Source organism: Falco rusticolus, chromosome 1 (genome assembly GCF_015220075.1).
Source record: "Falco rusticolus isolate bFalRus1 chromosome 1, bFalRus1.pri, whole genome shotgun sequence".
NCBI classification, from domain to species: domain Eukaryota; kingdom Metazoa; phylum Chordata; class Aves; order Falconiformes; family Falconidae; genus Falco; species Falco rusticolus.
In genome coordinates, this window is record NC_051187.1 from 79,476,781 (window position 1) to 79,493,956 (window position 17,176).

Sequence of the window (17,176 nt, forward strand, 5' to 3'; positions counted from 1 at the left end):
ACATAATATGATTCTTCATGATTGAAGGTGAAGGTTTGTTTATTGCAACTAGGAATAACCCATCATGTTAATAATAAAACTACATTCTTACTGAAAATATTTGCAGTGAAAAACAAGTCCAATATTATGTTATAAACATCATAACTTAAAATACAATAAACATGAAGACTGTAAATAACTGAATTACAACTCAAAGTGTAGTTTTCTTCCTGGAAGACAATCAAATCTGATTATTCACTGCATGCAACAAATAGAAATTCTTTTTATGATATAAAATTCACATGTTGCAGAAATAAAATGTATGGAGTTTAACAAAGAATCACCTCTATACTAATTTCGATCACATTCTAATTAGAGGAAACCATGTTATTTATCTCCCACTATTCAAGCATTAAAAATCCTTACCATATTTCATTTGTATTTCTCTAAAACCAGGATGGTAATAGCCAGTGAATTTTGCTAACTCCGCTTTTATACAGAAGCCTGAACTAGGAATTGGAAGATAGGAACTAAGACTGGAGCTTATCTTTCTCTCTTGCTTCCTGAGTGGCCTTGCACAGATTATGTTCTCTTTTGATGCCTTGGTTCTAAACACTATTAACTACCTGGCACTCCAGCAATTTAGTTATACATTTCCATCACACCAAAAGATGATTCTATCTTTATATATACAGTGGTTCAGACAGACCTGAACTGTCAAAGTAATGGTCTAATATCTGCTTTTTAAAATTCACTTTCTATTCCTTTAGAACTAATTTTCTGATTCCCTATTTGTATATTGAAATACTGAGTGGCTGCAAAGTGCAATAAGTGAAAAAGAAAAATGTATCCTAACAGTTATTGGATATGTTATCTGCTTGATCTGCCTCAATTACAAAAGTGCAGGGAAAGATGGGTACTTTTTCAAAGCAGTACACAGTGATTAGATGTGTGACCACTGTTACTGTAAAGGGACTGTGTAAAGCTAAATCTCACAAACAGCTAGAAAAACATAACTCTTGATAACAGTATCTAACGCCATCGTTTCTCTATAAATAAAGATGGCCAACTACTTATCTCATCTACACCAATATGTGTACAGAGTAATGCTTCTGACTTTGGGCAATGACTCTGGAATATACTTGGAAACAGACTGTACACCAAATGTTTTCCAAACAGATTTCTATCTCAAAGCTTGCAACAAGATTTCCTATAATGAGAGAACATGTTGAGATGGAAACATTGATATTTAAGTAAAATGATAAAGCTGCAATAAGAATTAAAAATAATAATAATCAAGAAGTTGCTTCTGCTTCTGTTAAGTTAATGGATACCCTCCCATACTAATCAAGAGGAACAAGATGAGAGTAGCTCACATGGTCTGATAAAATAAACTGATATTTAATAGAAAGTTGTCAAAACTTCCATTTTTTTAACTAGCTATTTGGAAATACTAAGCAGTTGCAAATCAAATTCAAGGAAACAGCTAGGGATGTATTTGCAAAGTGGCACACAGGGGCCATGCAGTGACTTACAAATTTGGCCTTTTGGTTTTCTTATGAAAATCCATGCACATTTTGCCAAGTGAAAAATATCCATTTGCATATGTTTTGTGTGAGTTTATACTGTAGCAGTAATCTTCCCTGAAGATTCTGTGTGCCTTTACCATGCCCAGCCCAGGGCAAGCAGATCTTTCACTACAATACAGGATGAGACTGGGACAAGCCACGCTGGGTGAGTCTGGGAGCTCAAACTGATAGAAAAGAATCTGTCTTACCTATCTTCTCTGTGACATGTGCCTCCTGTGGGCTTCAGCTTGAAGAGAGAGATTTCTGATTTGATTTAGGTACAGTAAAGACTGGAACTGAACGTGCAAGAACTTTGCAGTGAGCAGAACAAAACCAAGAGGCAAGCTGGACTTGCTGGACAGTGACAATAGTACTGGAATCAACTTGAAGAGATGGAGCTAGGCCAGGTTAAACCTGGGAAAGTAAGTTTGAGGGCAAGAGTAAGAGTATTCCAGAGCTCTACAGTACGGCCATTTCCCAACCACTGTGGACTGATAACATAAACACTTCTACACAGCCTTTATGAAAGAGCAAACTATACTATTATTATTTTGCACAATAACATATTCTGGGTTTTGTGTTAATTATTTTTCTAACCTTACATGTAAGTAAAATTAGAGCATCTAGAAACTAAGAAGAAAATCTGAAGAGTTAATACACAAATCTCTGGATTGTGTCACCTTTGCAGCAGCATAGTGAAACCAACAGAAATGTTGTGTTGGATTTTGAACAAAGCATTCAACAAAGACCAATTCTACACTTAGTAAAAGATCTAATATGGAAATCTACCAGTAACTTCTTGCTATCATTTGCAAAGCAAGTATATTTTCACACTATGGCTTTGACGCTTTGGATTTTATGCCTCTTTCTTTATATATTCATATTGTAAAGCCTTTAATTTTAACCTATTTGCTTGCCTGCTTTCACTTATTTTCCTGTGCCTCACTTCACCAGCAATTTTTACTGCTTTAATTTGCAAGGGTTCCCACAAGAATGGTCTTATGTCCCTGCTAGACAGCTGACAGGAATATTTGGATCAAGACAGAATGTGCCCTCCAGACTTACTCCCTTAGCACTAAATCCAACTTCCTCTCATAACATATTCACATTTATCATGTACGCAAATAAGAACCCTAAACTGCAGTCTAAAATGCTGGCCTCTCTCTGTGACATTTCCTTGCTGTTGTTGTCAGCCTAATTTCAGCGATGTTAAAACAAAACTTCCGCGCTCTCATGCTACTTCTTTCCTCAATTATTGGTACTATTGTCACCCTGCCTGTCAGTCAAGCCCATGACTTCAGAGGTCCTTTTTCATGTAGACTACTCTCCAACCAGTTTATGTGCACATCTTCACTCTTTTGTTAACAGTAGGTTTCAAGTAGTATTTTTCTATCACTTCATAGCTAAAAATCTAAGGTAGTGCCTGAAAATTCTCTATTTTATTGTAATAAGCATCTCTTTCCTGGGTTTAACTAATCCAGTCCTTCTCTAGCAAATCAACTCTCTGGAATGCTATTGTTAAGACTGTTCTGCTAGTCCATTGTTTTGACCAGTTTTGACTCCACCTAGCATCTCATGGTTGATTCTAGCACATAAAATGAAAGCTACCTGTCTTTGCTATCAAGACGCTTCACAACTTGGTTCCATTCTACCTATTATCTCTTATTCTTCACTGATGTCATCCCCCATTTCTGATCAGCCAAGGATGCCCCTCTCCTCATTTCATTTCTTAGATTTCCAAACAAGTCATTTTATTTACTTTTGTTCAGCTCCTACAAACATTTATATTGCTTTTGGAAACCTACTTCATTCTGACAGAAGTTTTGCTCTGTAAAATGTCTTTTGCTATCTGTTCCTTGCAGTTGAAGTGAGAATATGTGGCTGTCAGAAGTACTTATCTCCAGAATCTGGCACTTGACAATACTGGCATCCACAGGGGCTCCTGTAGCTCAGCAGAGACACTACTGGGGTGCTGAACAAACTTGAACATATTCTGGAATGACCTGTGTGTGCTGTCTTTTTATTTTGTGATAAATAATCTAGCTCAAAAATGTTTGTTTCACCAGGAACAATCACAAACAGCTGGACAATAGCCTAACAAGCATATTTTATGTAGGTCATCAACAAGTTATCAAAGAGTTAGACAACACACCTCAGATATCATATTAGAAGGACATAAGGACTGTAAAACATCCAAATACAATAAAGATATATAATATCAATGAAACGTACAGTGTTGATAATTAATGGAATCTGACTGTACTTTTAGGGGATGGAAAATTAATTAACCAATTAGAAAAGTCTAATAGAATAGGAGATAGTAACTTGTAGAAAAGTCAAGTCTGGTACACTGCATACTCAAGTAAGTAAATAAATACAAAGAGAGCTGTGTCCTGCAATTATTTAGATTTGTGCTCTTGGTATCTGACCCTCCTGATTTTTGTCTGGTCATTCGTACACAGCACAAGGTTTGCTATCTGTCATGCTGCTAGCACAAGACCTACAGGCTTAAATTTAGTCTGTGATTTAAAGTGATGGCATTAATCAGGATACAAACTGGAGGAAGTTTCTGCATGGGTCAGTTAATATTGTCTAACTGGTAAGTCGCCAAGCCTGGAAATGATGTGTAGAAAAATTCTGCAATGTTTTTACTATCATATACTATTATGAAACAAAAAGAAAGAAATGAAGTGTATTTTCCATGATGAATTATAATCACCCATTTGGTACTAAAACAAAGCTGAATTTTATATAAACATAGATCTTACATTTTACTTTCTTGGATAAATTCACAGTAAAAATATTATGTAGTAACTGAGCTGAAACTATCCCAGAGAAAGATTTCTGCCCTACCTTTGGCATCAGCTATCCCCCCAGCTCTTCCCCTTTTGAAAGGGTTTATTATGAAACTTAAGATTCATGTTTCTCTAATGGAGTTACTGCTACTTTTATCTTTGTATCACCTTCCCTGGGCTAGGAAGAACAATGATCTGAACATTAATTTTTACATGTATTTATTTTGGCAGCAGTGGTAGCTGAATTTACCTGCTCTCTGCCCAGTGAAAAATGATTATTTTGAAACTGGATCATTTCCCTGATGTAATTCAGCATATGAACACACAATGTTATGCCAGTACTACAAGGCAGATGGACAGTAGCAGAAATTAGGGGCCTGAGTGGAAACTGTTTAAGAAAGCAAGCACCCAAGAAATGTGTATGGATCCACTGACTCAGCCTCTGATTTTCATATCACACCTCCACAGTTTTATATTCTTGTAGTTATTTGTGTTTATGCAAAATCAATGTAAAGGACCATCTAACTGGAATAGCAGTGATTCGCACTTTATTGTCAGAAGTGGAAATGAGCACTGGAGCTTCATGTCAGTGTGGAATCAGGGCTCCAACAATGTAGTTTGATAATACATGGCATGCACAGACAATAGCAGTCTAAACAATATTACTGTCTTCCCTTAGTGATTTTCTAAAGCTGATTCAGTCGGGTGGCTGCATCAGCACAAGTCAGGGTGGCACCGAGGACAATGAGATAGGAAGAGGTAACAGACTATGATCAGGAAAGGACAGGAACTGCTTCAGCTGGTATAGCTGCATACTGAGAAATCTTGGTCTGGTTTCTTGGCAGTATTAGACTAAAATCAGGTAGTCAATTTACTGTCACTTGCTTCTATCCCACTGTTCTGATGGTCACTTACGTCCTCACGGCAAGAATACGTGATGCTGAGAGTCAGCATCTGAACTGCATTCATACATAGAAATGGGTGGTGCTACAGAAACTTCTATTTGGAAGGAGGAAAGGAGATAGGAAATTACAAAACAGCTTAGAAGAGGAAGAGAAGCTTGCCCTATCACTGTCAGATCCATTTTAGAAGGTTGTTGCTTTCCCATTTTTTGTTGCTATCCAGGTAGTTTTTCAGACACTCTGATCTTTACTTCCTTGTTTTGTGGTGATAACCATAAGAAATTTGGACTTTACTCACAAATGAAAAATGTCACTGTAAGAAAAATCTATGCAAGTTACAACAACATATTAGAAAACAGCTACCTTTATATTTAAAATAACAGTTTAAAATGAAGTAAACTATGTAAGGTAAACTGAAACTTAATATACCTGCAGCATCTTGGCTGATTCATTCAAGAAATCCTCCATGCTCTGATTTTCAGGGTTAAATTTGTTAAGCTGTTGGACTATTATTGCGATATGTTTTCCATGGCTGACCATCTTCACCATGGAGAATCCTATAAATATAGTAAATCATTAATTTTTCATGCCTCCTTCAGTTGTAGCATAATGTATGTTGATAGGCTCATAGAGAAGATATACTGCAGTAATGTAGAAGAGAACATCTAGGTCAAGCTTTCAAAATCACAGTTACTCAGAACAGCTAACAGGAGAAATGAAAATACAATAAAAACAACAATAAAATAGAAGACATAATTACATATTTCTTATTCTGGAAACGTCTCAAAAAATCCTTAGAATGATACCTAAAATGGTTTCTGTATCAGGTTATCTGATGAAATACAAAGATGATACTAGAGAAAAGCATGAATGTTTGCATGTATGCTGTACAGGTCCTATTTAATATATTGCTCTTCCCAGTGACATGCAACTGAAAGAAAAATTTTAGTCTTAAATCTTATCATATGTTGCTATTAACAGCCTATTTTTCCAAAACAACAAAAAAAATAGGAACACAGAGGAATTCTAAGGCAGCAATGAGACAGTGTTGGTCAGCAAGGTGGGCAACGCACCAGTAGTCTAGGTTTCTGAAGGCACAGCAGTTGGGTACTTCTTAGGTTTGATGCTTTTTTTGTGAAATGATTGGATTACATCTATCTCAAATGATGTCTTACTCGTATGTGTGAGAGTTTGTAGAACTGGCTGTGTTGATTTTAATGTTCACATGGCAAGAAATATAAAGCATTTGTTTATACACATGCACGTGTTGCTGTGTATGAAAGACAAATGATAGTAAAGATCAGGGCTGAAAGTCAGCAATATGTTTTAGCCAAGGGAAAAAATGTATACAGAAGTAATTTTCCATGGTGAAAATAAAAATACATTTTTGAAAATCGTTCTTGTATTTTATATATCATAATATTTTGATGTTAGAAAAGAATGCTTGATCAAGATGATTCATTCCCACTGTGGTAAAGATAATTCATTTCTTGTTTTAAAAGGATATCACAACATTTCCAGACATGGTGTTTTTGTACTCTGCCTGTCAGCACTACCATACACCATAATAACTGCTGAAACAACACTTCTAATTACTAATCTCAAACCACTGAAAAAAAAGTTTGTCTGTGATTATGGTCAATACAGGCATTTAGTTACCTGGTATAATCAAGACAAAATGTCCAATTAAAAAAAAAATCCAGTAAAACAGGGCTGGATCATGACAAGGAATGGCAAATAAAAAGAGGTGCTACTGTGTCTCTGTCACAGGGGGAATCACTGTTTCTCCACTCCTCTGAGAATCATGATCTGTTTCTCTGTACCTGTCAAGGTTCTTACACTCACAAGGGATTTTGGATAAGGGAGAAAGAAATACCTCCATATTCATTCAGGCTGAGTCATAATTCAGGGTCCAACAGCTCTACCAGTGACAAATATTTTTTCTTCTGGCACAGCAGAAATAAGTTTGAGCTCTCATGCTCCATACATGCTGATATTCACTCTTCCCCTCCACATAACCATTAAACCCAAAATCTGGAATATGAAGACTAAGACATATAGTAACACCTCGAGAACTCTGGACATACAGTGGTTCTTAATAGAAAGAACTTCACTTGTGATTGTATTTAAAGAAACCACTGTTATTATCATTGTTTTAAAACATACACATCAGAAATAAAATGCTTTGTGTTATGACAATCGCCCTTATTTCCACACAGCCATTTAGAATATTCTAATTGTTAGGTATACAAAGGATATAAATTTATACTATGTACAAAATGGTAGAAAATTTCTTCCATTATCAGATGCAGAATTTCAGTGAAAGGAGGTAAGAACCTGACTCTCATTTTACAATGGAGCCTGGAAATATTTTGAAAGCAGTTAGGAAGGATAAAGCTGTCCACAATTTTAGGGACTGGTTTCAATGGCCTGAAAGATTTCTTCAGGTTTTCCATCTGCTCCTGTGTTCCTAATCTAGAAAGACTGTGACTGCATTTTCTCCGACAAAAGCTGTCCTTAAAAAGAGGGCTGAACTAAGCCTCCCTGCAAAATTCATACAGATCAAGTAGTTACTACTCAAGATGGAATAGGTGTTTCTCTCGACTGTGTGCTAGAAAAAGAGCCACTGAATACATGGCACAATTGTCCCAGTGGTTACATCCTGCCATTTTCATTTACTCGGACTTCTCTGCATCGCTGACTGTCAGCTGAGTGTAGCAGAGAGCAGTTCGGGGCACAGGTCCTGTTTTCAGCAGATTCCTCCCTTAAGGCAGCAAAGTGTCAGATGGAAAAGATTCACCCTGAGCAGCTATGGCCTGGACCCGAAGTTTATTTCTAATTTGCATATATTTCAGTGTTTTGCATACCTACTACAAGTATTTTACTTGACACTCTTTCTTTACCTAGCATCTTGTGGGACTTTACAATTAAATATCCATTGTATGAAACCTTCTGGAAATAAGTTGTATTATATTCACGAGATAGCTAAGCCAAAGGAGACCAAGGCTGGCTACATGCCCAAAAGCACAAGAGTGAGTGACAGTGCTGGGAGCAAAGCCCAGCAATCCTGCCTACTGTGTAACACGGGCCCCGCTGATCTTTTGTATTTATAAACACGTCATAAACGAGTGAAGTAGTTGTAAGCCTGCCCGGGGGCCCTGGCACTTCACACATCAAGCATTTTACCCGTTTCTGTTGTCTCAGGTGCCACGTACGGCTACAGCTGCCCAGCAGACGCCCGCGAGGCCTATGGGGGCAACACCCCGGGCCCCTGGGCGGGCGCCGCCGCCGCCTGAGGTAAATGCGCGGGCGCGCAGCGGCCCCTGCCCCCACGGGCGACCCCTCAGCACGGCGCTGCCCGGTCCCGTACCTGGCTGGCCCCGCCAGTCCGGGCGGCCCTCTGCGTGCCCGCCGGAGCTTGGCGCTCCCCGATCAGCGTGGCGGGAGCGGCGGCGCGGACCCCCAGGCCGCAGAGACCCCGGCGCGGCCCCCGGCGGCTCGGCCCGACCCGGCCCGACGCCGTTGCCAAGGGGCGCACGGGCTGCCGGGAGCTGTAGTTCTCCTTCGCGCCCGCCTCCGCGCCGCGGAACGGCCCGACCCAGCAGCAAAGAACTACCCGGGCTGAAAAGAAGATGGCGGCGATTGTTTGGCGCCGTTGCCAAGCAATTCGTTCCGCCCTCCCCTCGCGACGTTTTGTGCTCACGGGCGGCGAGGAAACAATCAGCCGGCTGTCAGGCGACCGGGTAGGGCAGGCTGTCACGGGCAGGGGCTTGCCACGGGCAGGGGCTTGCGGTCCTGGGCCGGGCGCGCCCCGCGAAGCAGACTACAAGCCCCGGCACCCACCGGGCAGCGGCGCCTGGCCCCGCCCCTCCAGCTGCGAGGCGTGGCATGCCGGGGCACGTCGTCTCTCCGCCCCCTTCGCGTGTTACGCAAATGAGCAGCCGGGCGGGCGGGGCCAGCCTGCCGAGGGGCGGTCCTTGGCCGCCATCGGATTGGCTGCGGGCGCGGGAGCCAGCCGGGAGGGAGCGCGTGGGCCCGACCCCCGGCCCCTGCGCATGCGCCAGGGGCGCCGCTGCCGGCCGCGCAATGTTTTGGGGGCTGTCAGCCGGGCGCGCAGCCTGCGGTGCCGGCGGCTGGTCCCTGCGCTGAGGGGAGCGCGCGGCGCCCGCGCTCCGCGGCGGCCGGCGGCCTCTGCCCTGAGGGACAGGAGAAGGAGGCGGCGGGGGCGGCGATCCGGCGGAGCCTCCCGACGAGGGGCAGGGCTCGCCCCGGTCCCCGGAGCGGCGCGGGCGGGGAGCCGGCAGCCCCTGTGGCAGCGGCAGGCGGCGGCGGCGTGGCAGCGGCCGCGGTGATGATGAACAGGTTCAGAAAGTGGCTCTACAAACCCAAGGTAAGTTGTGAGGAGCCGCCGGCGGGGGTGGCCGCCGCTGCCCCGGCGGCGCCTCCGCTCGCCTCACGCCGGGGTCACCCTCACCCCGCGGCGGGGAAGTTGAGCCGCGGATCCCGGCGCGCAGCCGCGGCGCTGGCGGGCGCGGGGCCGTTTCGCGCCGGTGCCTCAGCCGGGAGCCGCCGCGGCGCTGGGTCCGTTTGCCTTCGGACGGGTCCCGCCGGACGCGGCGTGTGGCGGTTCCACGGGGGGGGGGGGTGGGCGGGAGGGGCCGGGCCGTGCGGGGCGGCGGAGCGGGCCGGCACTCGCAGCCCCTGCGCGGAGCCGCTCGCCCGCTGCGGCGGGAGAGATGACAAAGCAGAGCGTGTGCCGTGGTGCTGCTTGGACCTGGCGAGAGCACGGCCCGAGGCGGGGGCAGGGGCGCTCCCCGGGCCCGTGGCGTTCCCGGGGGCCGCCGGCAGCGGGGGCCGCGGAGCTGCCCGTGTGCGCGGGGGCGGCCCCGCCGGAGCTCGGTGCGGGCAGCCTCCTTCGGCCAAACCCGGGAGGCTGCGGTCTGCGCGGCGCCCGGACCCGCGGAGAGCCGGATCAGTTGCGCGGGTTCTGCTATTAATGCTACCTGCCTGCACCTGAGAACTTTTTTTTAAGTTAAAAAAATTGTTGAGTGGTGCTGTGTAGGTGTGTTCATTTTCGGCCGTTTTCTTCTCGCTTTGGAATCGTTGGAAGGGATCCAAGGATCATAGCTTGCTTTTTAATGAAGTTATCATCTTCTGGCACGAGTTAAGTAACAACTGCCTGGAGAGCGATCTCGTCTCGCGTGTGATGTTCGGATCGTACAGGAAGGGCATTACTGGTTGTGAACACCTATAACAGTCTTTTTTTGTCCAGGCATTGCAGCAGTCAGTATAGTTGTTTGCTTTATGAAGAACTTCATTTGTATCCCTCTGTCACTACCACCACTGTTTTAATTTAACAGTGTTAAGCCTATGTTTTGTAAACCACCTTCTGCGCACAGTCCTTTTGCTTGAATTACAGCCAGTATACATGAGTACTTTAAAAAAAAAAAAAAAAAGCCGAGGTGATACTGCATAATATAAGTTCAGGTTGTGCTGGTTTTATGGATTTTCTGTGTAGTCATAACCCGAGTGAGTACTGTTGAAGAACACATACTTGTCTGCTATTGCTAATGGTAATTTAGAGATTAAGTAACTGAAAACACGGTAACAGATTACAGTTAGTTTTCAATGAACTTTGTTAGTTGTTTATGGTTTCTATCAAGGAACGACTAAGAAACAGTTAAGAAAAAGAAATTCTGGTGATCTTAAATGCAGAAGAAACAATTGTAAATATAGTTTTTGTCACTTTTAAAATAAAAACTAATTAGACTTCACAAATTCTTTATTAGATAGAAAATTAATGTGAAATCTAATTAGTTTTTAATTTTTATTTTGTCTTTAGGATAAAAGTTGCAGCACACAACAAAAGAGCAGTATATTAATAAGTATGTTCAGCATCTAAGGTCTGTATTAAACAGTGTATGCTCATATTTCTGTGGGACTCTTCTGTGGCAAAGGAACTTTCCAAGCCTGTCGCATGACACTGGGCCTCATAAATCAGTAACATCTATTGCTGTTAGTTTAAAACCAACACCGTGCCCTTTTTTGTTGTATATCTAATACTTTCTTTGCAAATCGTTTTTGTTTCAGTAGCTTTCTACATAATTTTGTACTTGTATTCAGAGCAGGCTATTGACGAATTGTAATAGCATACATTCTTTCAGAAACAAGCGTTTTTCCTCATGGGCCTATTGAGTTGCTATGGATAATATAATTAAATAAGCAAGCGTTTGAATAGCTCTTTTTTGGTAGAAAATAAGTTGGAGGAGCTCACATTTAGAGACTGTACCTTTCCCGATTATACTACTTGCTTTCCTATTTTGTCAAGGAATCCTTAGGATTCCTTCCCATAAGGTTATTGGGTTCCACAGACTATTTTGAAATGCTTTTACATATAATTTATTTTGAAGATGACTTGTTTTGAATACTTATTCTAGTGGGGGCTATAACCACTAGTGACTTCTGTTGCTTAGTTATAATTCTCTGTTAGGTACCCGATTGCCAGGTAGATCTTATCAGTTAGGTTTTGCTACTAGCAATGATGGGGAATGCTTCTTCTGAAGTATTCCAGATCTTACTATCATATAATAGGACTTCTCATGGCAGCATATTTTGATGGTACTGGGCATTTGGCCTACAGCTTTTATTGCCGTTCAGACATACTCCTGAAGGCAGGGGAGATGACATCAGAGTGCAGCAAATTCACAGTACAGCCTGTTCAGAAACCTGAATGTATGGTTTAGCTTAATCCCAGGGTATCAATTTCATAATTCTCCCCCCCCCCCCAAAAAAAGAAAATAACAAACAAACAAAAAACCCACACAACACCAACCTCAAAATATGTGAATTCATTCAGCTAAATGGAATAGAATCAAATTGCATAACAAGATGGAATCACAAAGCTATCAGGATAATCATCAAGTCACACTAAGATGCAGGGACCTGCATCTAGGCAGGAATATTTACTTAGGAACTGCTGCATCTCTGAAAAAAAACAAGGATGGGAGAGAAAATGTGGGTGTAGGAAGTGGAAAGTCTTGACTAATATGAGCATGTCACGAGAACAGCATGACTTTCCTAGATCGTTGTGCAGTCAGTGCTCTTCCTGTCCAGCCTTACTCTTCAGATATGCTGATATACCAGATTTTAATGAAACAGATTGAATGCCGATGGTAAAGGTAACCAGACAATGAAATAAATAGCTGTGACGTGATCTGTGTAGCTGGTAGGAGGCAGACTCTTAAGTGATATGTTAGAGACAAGCAGAGATGAGATACTGTTTCCAGCCTCCTGTGCCACATCGATTGTTACTTAATTTTTTAAATGTTATCTGTAAGATGTGTTTTCCTTTGGGAGACTGCAGATTCAATGTGTTAAGTTTTTGGAGGGGGGTTGGTGATTGCTTTTGAACTGGGAGAAAATGCACAGGACTGATAAGAACAATAGTGTTCTTGAATTGCAGCACGCAGGTGGAATAATACTCTGTTTGACCTCCTCAGGACACTGCAGGTTTCCCAGACACTGCCACAGTTCTGAGAGAAAGGATGATCCCTTCTAAATCAAAATATTTGTCTGTATGCACAGATATAATAGAAATGTTTCTGTCACTTCCGGGAATTTCTTATCTCGTACCTTCTGCTGCTGGAGCATTCCACAGGTGTCAGGTCAGAACTTGCTCCCAGGCAGATCTGAGCATCCAGCAAAAATACAGAACTGGACTGGCTTTGTGGAGTTGTGAAATGTGTTTGATAACCAGAATAATTTTTATGAATGTAACTGCTTAAAATCTAGAGACCAGCTTGAAAAAGAGTGGGTAATGAATTTGTTGGAGTAGCTGTTAGAATTGAGCTCAAACTTAGTGGTATTCTGAAAGAACTGTTTAGTGTTTCACAGGGCAAAAAAAAGTCCGCCTCTAACCACAACATCAAGATGTTTTTAATCTGTTTAGTATAAGACAAACATCTGCAGTGTATGCTTATTTTTAATATTTTTATTTTGTCTTTATATCTATGAATCTGAATGCTTTTTTACCTGGGGAATAAAAGGCAAGGAGTATGTTTTTTTCATGAGACCTACCTTTTGTCAATATTTGTTTCAGTTGTGCATTCCACTAACCTAATTTTTTGCTCCTAGTTTCTCTTACATAGTAAAAGAATGTGAACTTTTTGTAGTAAAAGTCAAAGAATTTCTTATGTTCTGATAATTTAGCCAAAATTCATAGTCATTGGTAGTAAAGATTTTGTGAATGCTTTGTCCCAGTTAAATGATGCTCACAGGGCTTGCATAAGCCCGGAGGTTTTGTATCTTTATTTTTTTTTAACACCTCTCTGCTAAGATTGACGAAGGTATGGCTGTACTGTTGGTGTCTTTTTTTAAATAAAAGGCTGTATAACTGCAATGGCGATTTGAGGACAGGTTTGCAGAAATGGACCCACTTGTAGCTGAGAGTGAAGACTTACTGACAAGTAGCTACTCAGCAGACCTCTTTCACATGCTGTAGAGGCTACACATATTCTTGCCCTGGAGTGCTTGGAGATGCTGAGAATTGTGGTTGCTATTTTCCTGGGTATTTGTTTTGTAATAGTTTACATTGATTTCTTTTTAAGATCTGATCGTGATTTTCTGCAGCTGGATTAGCAGATGCATCTTCAAGACAAGAGGTTCTTGCTGCCTGTTGCCATGTTTCTGCAGTGGTGCTCTCTGATCAGAAATAGCATTTAAGTGATAAGTGGAAGTGGAGGTACTTGGAGGAGGCTTGTTTCTGTGTTTGTGCATAGTGCCTTTCTCTAACATTTTTAAGGGTCATCTTACTAAGCTACATTTCATGAAAGTAAGCCATAGCTAGTAATTATTGTTGCTAATAATAGTTGTTAACAGGACTTTGAAGAAAAGTATGCTAATTTAAAAAAAGGCTTAAACCAGGAGGTAGTAAATGGTATCTTGGATGATTATCTCATGCAAGTAAGAGGAAGAGAAGAGCATTCCCAGGGGATCAAGAGCAAGCCCCTAAAGTAGCGATGTGAGTGCCAATGACAAAAAAAAAATATCAAAAGACCTCTAGGAGCTTCTGCATTACTTAGCAGAAGAAGTGTTTACAAAAAAAAGAAAAAAAAAAAAGGCCTAGGTAAGTGTTGAACATCAAAAGCTGCCCATAGGGTTATCTTTCTCAGCAGTGTTGTTAGGGTTGCTTAGCGGCAGAGCTGATTCAAAGAAGTAAAAGATGGGAAATACAATTTGAAATAGTCAAAACTTTATTTAATTTTTTTTAAGGAGAAGAAATGAGTTCATAGGAAAAAAGGAAGGGGGTCTTTAAAGATGAATGGAAATTTGAACTTTAGAAGAATGGAAGATTGTAAAAAAATTACACAGCTATGTGCTTAATGTAATGCAAAGAGCATTTTTAAAGTTGGTCAGTAAAATGACTTACACGAAAAGGCAGAATTACTTTAAGCAGTGTTGGATGGATGGAAATGGAAAAGGGAGTAGCCAAGCAACTACTGAGACTAGTGTCAGGGAAGTGAATAAAAAAGGGAGGATGACTTTAAAAAAGTGAAAGGGACAAAGCAGTAAACATCTCCCCCCCCTGCTTTCCAAGTATTAAAAGTGAAGGGTTTGCTTTTCACAGAACTACAGTGAGTTCAGTCTGGGGAAAAATGTCTTAGAAGAAATTAAACTGAAGAGTCATAGAGGTAAATGCTATTTGCAGCATAAAGCTTTTTTTTTACTGGTGCCATACAGTGATCAAAGCTTTTGGGCATAGCAGTTTGTGAACAAAACTTATTTAATGTAGTATTTATATTAACGTCGAACGACTTCCAAAGACAGAATGAGGAGTTCCTATTATTGGGGGAAACACCAGTTACTGTGGTGGTGGTTTTTTTAAATCTTCACTGTTTTCCTCATCAGCTCTGTGAGATCTCAATTACTGCTTAATTATTCTTGTTGCTGCTGTCTGATCAGAGGCTGCAGCTACTGAACCACATTAATCAGTGTTACTGATAACAGTCCAGAGGAGGGCAACGTGTAAATCATCCTACATAACTCAGTTTTAGAGTTTTGCATATTGTATTGCTTCATTTTAGAAGCACCATCTAGTGGTTTGAACACAAGTGTGGAAACTGTAATTCTTTGCTGTTTTGTTCTAGCTCTGCGGCTGATGGAAGATATTTACCTGCACTTATATTGTTTTAGCCTTGATATTACCTGAATCTGAAAAAGGGAAGTAACTATTGCCATTGTCTATTAAGAAAATTGCTTGGCTGTTCTTAATTACTTTGATATAAGAGAAATACATACACCTTGCAGAATTATTTTTGATGTGGAATACTGTGAGCATAGCCATAGTATATCAGATCAAAGGTCCATCTAGACTGGTGTGATGTCTGGTGGTTATCTCTATCCCAGTTTCCTCTAACAGATACCTAGGGGACAAAAAGATGAGATGAATAGAAACTGATATTTACCCTGGGCTTTTTTTTTTTTTAAACTTAGGATAGTCTGCAGCATAAGAGTTTGCTGAGCTGCAGATTGTACCCTTATAATTTGGTACCTCATGAACATTTTTCCTTAATGTATAATAATTTTTCAATTAATTTATACTTCTGGTCTCCATAATAACTATTGGCTTCCCAGTGCTTAAAGGTGAATTTCATTCTGGTGAGGTGAGCATTTTCTTTATAAACTTATTCAAGCAGTCATTGGTGTGACCTAATGTGTCTCTTAACCTGCAGACTTCTTTTCTGCTCTCTCTTGGAAACTTAATTTGGATGTTTAGATTCTTCTGTTCCTTTCCTCCCTCCACATGGTGGCACTTAACAGAATCTAGGAAACATTGCTTTTTAATGATCGCAGTGTATTCTTCCTAGGTTATTGTAGACAAATGACAAAATAAAAACAAACCTGCCAAAAATACCATTAGCATTGGACCAGAGAAGAATACTTTCATACCGAACTAACTGAAAAACAGTGCAGATACTTTTGACATGCTTTGTTTAACTGCTTTAATAGTTAGGATGATCTACTTTCCTGGTAGTTGTGTTAGCAAATTCATTTAGATTAATTCAGTAAAACTATTTTAAATAATGATGTTAAAAAAAAATTCATTGAAGGCTGAGTATGTTTGGTTCATGTTTGAAGACTGACCAACCTTTGCAGTGCATGTGAAAAAGCAAGTTTTTTCAGCCTGGTTGTTTTACTGGAGGATGCTGCTAAATTGGAGTCTGTCTTGCCTGTTCTCAGCTGAGTCTTTGTTTTCATCTTAAAAGTATGAAATATTCCAACTCTTCATCTAAAATTACATGCTGGGGATAGATGGTATAATGGCCATTTGATCCCTGCTTGCATTCAGGAGGCAAACTGCTGCATTCCATGCTCGCTGAAGCTGTTGAATCCTGTAAACACAAGCTATCCCTAAGTCAGCTAAAGCAAAGCATTTAACCTATGCCTGGTGGAAAGCTCACTGTAATAGAATATGGTTTTTCCTTTGAGGCAGTGTCAGCTTCTGGCTGTTTGAAAACAGAGTGACAAAAGTTGTAATGCATTTTATAGAGGTCTAGATTTAGGGTATAGGAAGGAGTGAATTTTTTTGGGCAATAGAATGTTTGGACAACTTATTGAGACAGGAAGTCTGTATCTTCATACCTTGCTGCTATAACCAGGTAGTCTTGCTCTTGTTTATTTTGATGACGTGGGTCAGACTGATTACATCCTGTTTGTGTGTTTCTGTTCTACTCTGCGGAGTGTACAAATTTTCCTTCTTGTCTCCCCAGTAATCAGTGATGACTTTGCATTATTTTCTCGGGCCTGTAGCCTGGTGATTCTTCTTGATCTTTCTGATCACATTGATGGTGGCTCTTACTTAGGTTCCTCTGTATTTGCCACTCTCCTCCCAGTAGTATTATTGCTTTGGATCCTGTTTAGGAATAAGATGCCT

General features: G+C 41.1%; 2 protein-coding genes across 7 annotated transcripts in view; one reads left to right on the plus strand and one right to left on the minus strand.

The window, feature by feature from the left end:
• CFAP99 (cilia and flagella associated protein 99) overlaps positions 1-9,090 on the minus strand; it is a 63,893-nt gene extending 54,803 nt beyond the window's left edge. For all 3 annotated transcript variants that reach the window (XR_005104025.1, XR_005104022.1, XM_037386387.1), the window contains exons 1-2: positions 8,615-9,090; positions 5,674-5,801 (exon numbers count right to left, since the gene is read on the minus strand). Coding sequence is in view for 1 of the 3 variants with exons in the window: in XM_037386387.1 (XP_037242284.1) it covers positions 5,674-5,793 (120 nt within the window). In the remaining 2 variants the exon portion in view is untranslated. The remainder of the gene's footprint in view (positions 1-5,673; positions 5,802-8,614) is intronic.
• Positions 9,091-9,314: 224 nt separating this feature from the next.
• ZFYVE28 (zinc finger FYVE-type containing 28) overlaps positions 9,315-17,176 on the plus strand; it is a 165,867-nt gene continuing 158,005 nt past the window's right edge. For all 4 annotated transcript variants that reach the window (XM_037386406.1, XM_037386415.1, XM_037386421.1 and 1 more), the window contains exon 1: positions 9,315-9,634. In XM_037386406.1, coding sequence (XP_037242303.1) covers positions 9,596-9,634 — 39 coding nt within the window. In that variant the 5' untranslated portion in view covers positions 9,315-9,595. The remainder of the gene's footprint in view (positions 9,635-17,176) is intronic.